General features: G+C 40.0%; 2 protein-coding genes across 2 annotated transcripts in view; both read right to left on the bottom strand.

Annotated features, from left to right (window-relative positions):
• Window positions 1-1396: 1396 nt before the first annotated feature.
• LOC139542115 (zinc finger protein 501-like) lies at window positions 1397-3126 on the bottom strand. Its single transcript, XM_071347171.1, has 2 exons — window positions 3123-3126; window positions 1397-2815 (listed from the first exon to the last, which is right to left on the bottom strand). Exons 1-2 carry the CDS (start codon window positions 3124-3126, stop codon window positions 1857-1859), a joined length of 963 nt encoding a protein of 320 aa, XP_071203272.1. The 3' UTR covers window positions 1397-1856.
• A 4009-nt stretch (window positions 3127-7135) lies between these two features.
• The window catches only part of LOC139546893 (zinc finger protein 135-like), a 13601-nt gene continuing 10786 nt past the window's right edge, over window positions 7136-9950 (bottom strand). The window contains exon 2 of the mRNA XM_071355818.1: window positions 7136-8479. Within this exon, the coding sequence (XP_071211919.1) occupies window positions 7449-8479 (1031 nt within the window). The 3' untranslated portion in view covers window positions 7136-7448. The remainder of the gene's footprint in view (window positions 8480-9950) is intronic.

Below are 9950 nucleotides of genomic sequence, written 5' to 3'. Positions count from 1 at the left end.
AATATCTCGTTATAATGAAATAATCCATGATCTCGTTATTAGGAGAAAGATCATGTTATAACAAGAAATATATCGTTATTAGGAAATAATTCAGTTCCATTTTTTTGTTATCCCTTTTTTTCTTTTTATTTCGAATTGATAGTTACAGTCTTGTCCCATCTCTGCAACTCCTGTGCAGAGAGAGAGGCGAAGGTCGAAAGCCATGCGTCCTCCAAAACATGATCCACCAAGGCGCGCTGCTTCTTGACACACTGCTTATTTAACTCGGACATGGCTTGCTCTCATGCACAGGTTGACATTATGGCCGGGTTTGTTTGAGTTGATCAACTTTTATTTTCTCCTCGGTTTGAGGCATTGGGAGATATTAGTGTAATGGAGCAATATAGATGGTGTTGTCATTAGTTTACCTACATTGCAGAGAAATCTGAGTTCTCTATCACAGCCGTGGGAAGTTTGGGTGCTGAGGGTGTTGCAGCACCACCTGAAAAATAACAAATATTAATAAAAAATAAACATATAAGTAGTGGACTGGGCCTTTATGACACCTTTATTAGTGGACTGGGCCTTTATGACACCTGTATTAGTGGACTGGGCCTTTATGACACCTGTATTAGTGGACTGGGCCTTTATGACACCTGTATTAGTGGACTGGGCCTTTATGACACAATTCAATGTCATAACAATTCATTTCAAAGTAAGGGGTTTTCCTCACTGCTTACAGATAATAATTGTCTCCGTGTAGATGCTGAACAGCAATACATTTCACATTTATACTAAAGCACACAAGGGCCCACAATCTGTAAGATGTGAACATACTATTCCTTATAACTATATCAAATACATGCAATATTCCAGAAACAGGTTTCTGTGCCAGTTTACAACCAATCAGTAAAAGATAACCGACTTCGAGCGCTTCAACATGGTTTGTGTTTCCAACACCACAACGTTTTAAACACTTTAAATGGGCGCCTCTGATTTGTGTGGTATGTCCCTGGACTCTTGGGAATCTTGGTAGATTCTCGGGAAAATATGAATCCCTAGGTTGTAGGTATATAGTGTATTTTCATTTATAGGGGAAGAAACTAAATTAACTCAGGCAATAACAACAACTCAGCCAGGTCGAATATAAACATTTTAAATATCCTACAGATTAGATCTAGCCTAAACAACTTCTTATCCATGTAAAATATGATATATCATACAGATTAGATATAGCCTAGAAGACTTCTTATCCGTGTTCAACATTAACCAGTTGTGACCAGACTATTCCCTCAAAGCCACTCTGTAAGATATAAATCGTCAGAGGACCAGCGATTGGAGCAAATGCATCACGTTGAAACGGCACTCAATATTCTGTGGTCTTTGAGGAATGACACACACACAGGAAACACAGAGCCGGAGTTAGAAAATGACAATTTAATAACAGTGTGTATACATTGAAACTGACTCCAAATTCAGCTCATGTTTTGAAATAAAACATTTATATTCGAGTCCTGCTTTGTACTAATTTGATTTCATGTGACAAACAAAAACAGTCACAAGCTTAGTTTCCACCTGATTGGTTCGGTAGAAGACAAAAACGCATTCGCACGCTATGGGGCGTGGGATGTTCTCTACAATCATTTGCCTGCTCTAAATGATTTAGACCAGCAGGTGCCAATAGTGTACACTGTGAGTGATCAAAGCATTGAGTAATGTACCTATTTTTGACACAATTGGCTGGAAAACCTAAACGCTTCGCTTCCCCGTCACTACTCCCCTGTATGTGTTCTTTCATGGCTTTTCAGCAAGCTTCTCTGGGTAAAACCCTTCCCCACACTGGGAGCATTGGAAAGGCTTTTCCCATGTGTGTTATATTATGTTCTTTCAGGTGCCCTAGCCGGATAAATTAGAATAATTTTCACACTGGGGGCAGTGATAAGGCTTCTTCCCTGTATGTGTTGTGTTCTTTCATGACCTTTCAGGCTCCCTATCTGGGTAAAACCTTTTCCACACTGAGAGCACTGGAAAGGCTTCTCCCCTGTGTGTGTTCTATCATGCTTTTTCAGGCTCCCCATCTGGGTAAAACCCTTTCCACACTGAGAGCATTGGAAAGGCTTCTCTACAGAGTGTGTTCTCTCATGTGATTTCAAGGTACCTGATTGGGCAAACGCCATTCCACACTGAGAGCATTGGAAAGGCTTCTCTACAGAGTGTGTTCTCTCATGTGATTTCAAGGTACCTGATTGGGCAAACGCCATTCCACACTGAGAGCATTGGAAAGGCTTCTCTACAGAGTGTGTTCTCTCATGTGATTTCAAGGTACCTGATTGGGTAAAACTCTTACCACAGTGGGAGCAGAGGTAGGGCTTCTCTCCAGTGTGTATTCTTTTATGTTTTTCCAGTTGCCCTAACTGTGTAAAGCTCTTTTCACACTGGGAACAGTGGAAAGGCTTCTCTACTGAGTGCCTCCTCTCATGTGATTTCAGATACCCTAAATGGGTAAAACTCTTTCCACACTGAGAGCAATGGAAAGGTTTTTCTCCTGTGTGTATTCTCTTATGATCTTTCAGATGCGATGACTGGATAAATCTCTTTCCACACTGAGAGCAGTGATGTTGTTTTGCTGATTTGGGCGTCTCTGGGTCTGGTTCCAATGAAGGACTCTTTTCGCTGTCAAAGTGAGAGTCTGGTCTCTCTCCTGTCAAAGACAAGAGTATTTTGTTAAACAGAGACCTGAATAAAACCTCCACAGTCTCCCTATGAGCTTTAATCCAGTCTAGATCCCTTATTATAAAATGGGTAGTTTGGATTGTGGATGCTGATTGGTTGGTAGCTGTTAGTTATTCACGATAATCCATTGGTAATACCTGTTAACAGTTCCATTTTAATTATCCCTAAAAATCCACTGTCCCACAGCCCAGCCAGGCCATTTATAAACTAATCTCCACTGTCCCACAGCCCAGCCAGGCCATTTATAAACTAATCTCCACTGTCCCACAGCCCAGCCAGGCCATTTATATAAACTAATCTCCACTTTCCCACAGCCCAGCCAGGCCCTTTATAAACTAATCTCCACTGTCCCACAGTAACCCATGGCTACTAGCCTAACATTTGGTTTGGAACAGAGGGACATCATTAACCCATGGTTACTAGTCTAACATTTGGTTTGGACATCCTGCAACTTTATAATATAATAATCATAATTTTATGAAAGCAATAAGGAAGTCAAACCCAAGTTATTATGAATAACACATCACTGTTTCCTCCACTTTGTATCATGCCTAAGAACAAATCAAATCCAAATGTAATTGGTCACAGACACATGGTTTGCAGATGTTAATGCGAGTGTAGCGAAATGCTTGCAGCCCTTAGTTGTGTTTTCACTTCAGGATAATCCGCAGATTCTCATGCCTTGTTGATTCTATAACCTGTGGGGCCGGTGTCTATATAACCTGTAATAACCTGTAATAACCTGTGGGGCCGGTGTCTCTAGAACCTGTAATAACCTGTAATAACCTGTGGGGCCGGTGTCTATATAACCTGTAATAACCTGTGGGGCCGGTGTCTATATAACCTGTAATAACCTGTAATAACCTGTGGGGCCGTTGTCTATATAACCTGTAATAACCTGTGGGGCCGGTGTCTATATAACCTGTAATAACCTGTGGGGCCGGTGTCTATATAACCTGTAATAACCTGTGGGGCCGGTGTCTATATAACCTGTAATAACCTGTAATAACCTGTGGGGCCGGTGTCTATATAACCTGTAATAACCTGTGGGGCCGTTGTCTATATAACCTGTAATAACCTGTGGGGCCGGTGTCTATATAACCTGTAATAACCTGTGGGGCCGGTGTCTATATAACCTGTAATAACCTGTGGGGCCGGTGTCTATATAACCTGTAATAACCTGTGGGGCCGTTGTCTATATAACCTGTAATAACCTGTGGGGCCGGTGTCTATATAACCTGTAATAACCTGTAATAACCTGTGGGGCCGGTGTCTATATAACCTGTAATAACCTGTGGGGCCGTTGTCTATATAACCTGTAATAACCTGTGGGGCCGGTGTCTATATAACCTGTAATAACCTGTAATAACCTGTGGGGCCGGTGTCTATATAACCTGTAATAACCTGTGGGGCCGGTGTCTATATAACCTGTAATAACCTGTAATAACCTGTGGTGCCGGTGTCTATATAACCTGTAATAACCTGTAATAACCTGTGGGACCGGTGTCTATAGAACCTGTAATAACCTGTGGGGCCGGTGTCTATATAACCTGTAATAACCTGTGGGGCCGGTGTCTATATAACACTTAATCCAAACGATCCTTCCTCGTCTTGATTCTGTCCTCTCATCGATTTGAAATCAGACATGAGTTGGTGATAATAACAGGTTATATGATGTGGTATCATAGATATTTTAAATCAGATCAGTCTGTCTTACCTTATAGCTAAAATATGAAGGACCTAATAACACCATAGATATTTCAATCAGATCAGTCTGTCTTACCTTGTAACTAATAAACGAAGGACTTAAAGACACCATTTTGATTTTATAAACAAATGACAGAGATTCAAAATCACATTTTGCTCTCATGGGATGTTGAGTATAGAGACTAAACAAAGCACTACAGAACAATATAATGGGAAGTATTTCAACCTGTAACGTTTTTTTTTGGCGCGTTTTTTTTCTACCTGGAAATTGACACTCAACGTACCGTTCCTTGCGAAGATTGAGGGGCAGTATTGAGAGAGTTTTGCAACGGAAGATCCACCTGTGTCCCACATCACATTCTTTCCGGTATCCCTTCTGGTATAAACACAGATGGACGTTCTGCTACTTTGCTTCTACTACGTGCCAGTGGTGGGAAAAATACCCAATTGTCAAACTTGAGTATAAGTAAAGATAACTTAATAGAAAATTACTCAAGTAAAAGTGAAAGTCGCCCAGTAAAATAATTGTTTTAAATATACTTAAGTATCAAAAGTAAATGTAATTTCAAAAATATACCTAAGTTTCAAAAGTAAAAGTATAAATCACTTCACATTCCTAATATTTAGCAAACCAGACAACACGATTTTTATTTTATTATTTACGGATAGCCAGGGGCAAAATTCAACACTCAGACATGATTCACAAACGAAGCATTTGTGTTTAGTGAGTCTGCCAGATAAGAGGCAGTAGGGATGACCAGGGATGTTCTCTTGGTGTGGTTGAATTGGAAAATGTTCCTGCTGCTAAGCATTCATCATGTAAAGAGTACTTTTGTGGAAAATGTATACAGTAAAAAGTACATTATTTTGGGTGTCAGGGAAAATGTATGCAGTAAAAAGTACATTCTTTTGGGTGTCAGGGAAAATGTATGCAGTAAAAAGTACATTCTTTTGGGTGTCAGGGAAAATGTATGCAGTAAAAAGTACATTATTTTGGGTGTCAGGGAAAATGTATGCAGTAAAAAGTACATTATTTTGGGTGTCAGGGAAAATGTATGCAGTAAAAAGTACATTATTTTGGGTGTCAGGGAAAATGTATGCAGTAAAAAGTACATTATTTTGGGTGTCAGGGAAAATGTACGCAGTAGAAAGTACATTATTTTGGGTGTCAGGGAAAATGTATGCAGTAAAATGTACATTATTTTGGGTGTCAAGGAAAATGTATGCAGTAAAAAGTACATTATTTTGGGTGTCAGGGAAAATGTATGCAGTAAAAAGTACATTATTTTGGGTGTCAGGGAAAATGTATGCAGTAAAAAGTACATTATTTTGGGTGTCAGGGAAAATGTATGCAGTAAAAAGTACATTATTTTGGGTGTCAGGGAAAATGTACGCAGTAGAAAGTACATTATTTTGGGTGTCAGGGAAAATGTATGCAGTAAAATGTACATTATTTTGGGTGTCAGGGAAAATGTATGCAGTAAAAAGTACATTATTGTGGGTGTCAGGGAAAATGTATGCAGTAAAAAGTACATCGTTTTCTTTAGGAATGTAGTGGAGTAAAAGATGTAAAAAAAATCTATAGTAAAGTAAGGTACAGGTAGCCCAAAAAACGACTTAAGTAGTACTTGAAAGTATTTTTACTTAAGTACTTAATACGTAACGGTTCCGTATTTCACTGAAAGAATACAGGTCTTGTTTTCGAGATGATAGCTTCTGGATTCGACCATATTAATGACCTAAGTCTCGTATTTCTGTGTGTTATTATGTTATAATTAAGTCTATGATTTGATAGAGCAGTCTGACTGAGCGATGGTGGGCACCAGCAGGCTCGTAAGCATTCATTCAAACAGCACTTTGGTGCGTTTTGCCAGCAGCTCTGCTGTTTATGACTTCAATCCCATCAACTCCTGAGATGAGGCTGGTGTAACCTATGTGAAATGGCTAGCTAGTTAGCGGGGTGCGCGCTAATAGCGTTTCAAACATCACTCGAGTGGTTGTTCCCCTTGCTCTGCAAGGGCCGCGGCTTTTGTGGAGCGATGGGTAACGCTGCTTCGAGGGTGGCTGTTGTCGTTGTGTTCCTGGTTCGAGCCCAGGTAGGGGCGAGGAGAGGGACAGAAGCTATACAGTTACACTGGCAATACTAAAGTGCCTATAAGAACATCCAATAGTCAAAGGTATATGAAATACAAATGGTATAGAGAGAAATAGTCCTATAATTCCTATAATAACTACAACCTAAAACTTCTTACATGGGAATATTGAAGACTCATGTTAAAAGGAACCACCAGTTTTCATATGTTCTCATGTTCTGAGCAAGGAACTGAAACGTTAGCTTTCTTACATGGCACATATTGCACTTTTACTTTCTTCTCCAACACTTTGTTTTTGCATTATTTAAACCAAATTGAACATGTTTCATTATTTATTTGAGGCTAAATTGAATTTTATTTATGTATTATATTAAGTTAAAATAACTGTTCGTTGAGTATTGTTGTATTTGTCATTATTAAAAATAAAAATAAATAAAAAAATCGGCCGATTAATCGGCACCGGCATTTTTGGCCCTCCAATAATCGGTATCGGCGTTGAAAAATCATAATCGGTCGACCTCTAGAAGAGACCTCTCCTGAAGTTCTGACTGACACGCTGTAAACCAAACAACTAAATGAGGTTTTTAAGGTTAGAATCAAGAAATACACACAATATTCATCAATTTTATAATTTACATTTTTATAATATCCAAATCATATCATGAACATGTAAAGTTTCTTACATGTATCCAATATATCAAAGTGTAGAATCAAAATAAAATACATTTTAAAATTGTAATCTGATTTTAGACATAATCCTGTCTCAAAAACTAAAACAGGCATATTCTAGAGAATGATTTCATATAAACAATATGATTTAATGTGGCATAAAACAACAGTCAAACATAAGTCAGAGCACAGCCTGTCTATTCTATGATGTGATTTCAGGTCTACTGTCTGGGAAAATTTATTTTTTATTTAACAACCTGATATTCATTATGCAATGGGAACATCGGAACACACATCTCCAGAGTGTTTTCTCTTCTTATGTTTGCGCAGACTTCCTAAATGGAAAAAATCATTTCCACACAGGGAACAATGGTAAGGTATCTCTCCCGTGTGTGTTTTCTCGTGTGATTTTAGGTCATGTGATTGTGAAAATCTCTTTCTACAATGGGCACAGGGGTAGGGCTTTTCTCCTGTGTGTGTCCGCTCATGTGATTTTAGGTCCTGTGATCCTGAAAATCTCTTTCCACAATGGGCACAGGGGTAAGGCTTTTCTCCTGTGTGTATTCTATTATGTTTGTTCAGGCTCCCTGACTGTGCAAAACTCTTTTCACACTGGGAGCAGTGGTATGGTTTCTCCCCTGTGTGTGTCCTCTCGTGTGATTTTAGATCCTGTGATCCTGAAAATCTCTTCGGACAATAAGCACAGGGATAAGGCTTTTCTCCTGTGTGTATTCTATTATGTTTGTTCAGGCTCCCTAACTGTGTAAAACTCTTTTCACACTGGGAGCAGTGGTATGGTTTCTCCCCTGTGTGTATCCTCTCGTGTGATTTTAGTTGCTGTGATCGTAAAAATCTCTTTCCACACTGGGAACATTGGAAAGACTTTTCTCCTGAGTGTTTCCTTTCATGCTCTTTCAGGCTTCCTAACTGGGTAAAACTCGTTCCACACAAGGAGCAATGGTATGGTTTCTCCCCTGTGTGTGTCCTCTCATGCTCCTTCAGCTTATCTAACGACCTAAAATTATTTCCACAATGGGAACAGCGGTAAGGCTTTTCTCCTGTGTGTATTCTATTATGTTTGTTCAGGCTCCATAACTGGGTAAAACTCTTTCCACACTGGGCGCAGAGAAAAGGTTTCTCCCTTGTGTGTGTCCTCTGATGTATTTTTAGGTACCGTGACAACTTAAAACTCTTATTACACTGGGAGCAGTCGAGTCGTCTCACTGGTTTGGGAGTCTCTGGGTCTGGTTCCCCTGAAGCACTCTTACTGCTGTCAGAGTGAGAGTCTGGTCTCTCTCCTGCCAAAGACAGAGTATTTGGTTAAACAGAGAGACCTGAATGAAACCTCCACATGATAAAACTGTCTTCCTATGAGGTTTAATCTAGACTCATTATAAACCGTACATTTGGATCCTTGATGCCGATTGGTTAATAGCCGTTAGTTAATCACAATACTACCCGGGTAATGGCTGTTAACAGTTCTATTTGAATCATTCCTACACATCCACTGTCCCACAGCCCAGCCAGGCAATTCATAAACTAATCTCCACTGTCCCACAGCCCAGCCAGGCCATTCATAAACTAATCTCCACTGTCCCACAGCCCAGCCAGGCCATTTATATAAACTAATCTCCACTGTCCCACAGCCCAGCCAGGCAATTTATAAACTAATCTCCACTGTCCCACCACCCAGCCAGGAAATTCATAAACTAATCTCCACTGTCCCACAGCCCAGCCAGGCAATTTATAAACTAATCTCCACTGTCCCACAGCCCGGCCAGGCCATTTATAAACTAATCTCCACTGGAAAAAAAGTATCTAGACATTATTACCCCATGCTTCTAGTCAAATATTTGGTTTGTACCAGCAGGAACTTGTTCAAACCCTTTGCTATCCGCCTCTCTGCTCTCTGCATTTTGTATGTAAAAGAAAATATCTATTGAACTTATTTTATTCCCCTTATGTACCGTTCTAGCCCCATCTTAACCCCTTATGTACCATTCTAACCTCATCTTAACCCCTTATGTACCAGTCTAACCCCATCTTAACCCCTTATGTACCGTTCTAACCCCATCTTAACCCCTTAAAAAGAATTCCAAACAGTAAAATGATGTGACCAACAGAAAATACTATCAGAGATCTAAATATTATGACAAGATTCTCAAGTCTTCGCCCGTAACAATGTTGTCCCAACGAAGTGATGGCAGCCGACAAGTTCAGGTCCAAAATAAGCCGATAGAAACGCATTGGGCATTAATGCAAATTAATTACTTAAAAATCACACAATGTGATTTTCTGGATTTTTGTTTTAGATTCCGTCTCTCACAGTTGAAGTGTACCTATGATAAAAATTACAGACCTCTACATGCTTTGTAAGTAGGAAAACCTGCAAAATCGGCAGTGTATCAAATACTTGTTCTCCCCACTGTACAGGGGGTACCAGTACAGAGTCAATGTGGAGTCTATATACAGGGGGTACCAGTACAGAGTCAATGTGGAGGCTATATACAGGGGGTACCAGTACGGAGTCAATGTGGAGGCTATATACAGGGGGGACCAGTACAGAGTCAATGTGGAGGCTATATACAGGGGGTACCTGTACAGGGTCAATGTGGAGGCTATATACAGGGGGTACCAGTACAGGGTCAATGTGGAGGCTATATACAGGGGGTACCAGTACAGAGTCAATGTGGAGGCTATATACAGGGGGTACCAGTACAGAGTCAATGTGGAGGCTATATACAGGGGGTAACGGTACAGAGTTAATGT

This window comes from Salvelinus alpinus, chromosome 2, assembly GCF_045679555.1.
Source record: "Salvelinus alpinus chromosome 2, SLU_Salpinus.1, whole genome shotgun sequence".
NCBI classification, from domain to species: domain Eukaryota; kingdom Metazoa; phylum Chordata; class Actinopteri; order Salmoniformes; family Salmonidae; genus Salvelinus; species Salvelinus alpinus.
This window is presented reverse-complemented; position numbering and strand designations above follow the sequence as displayed.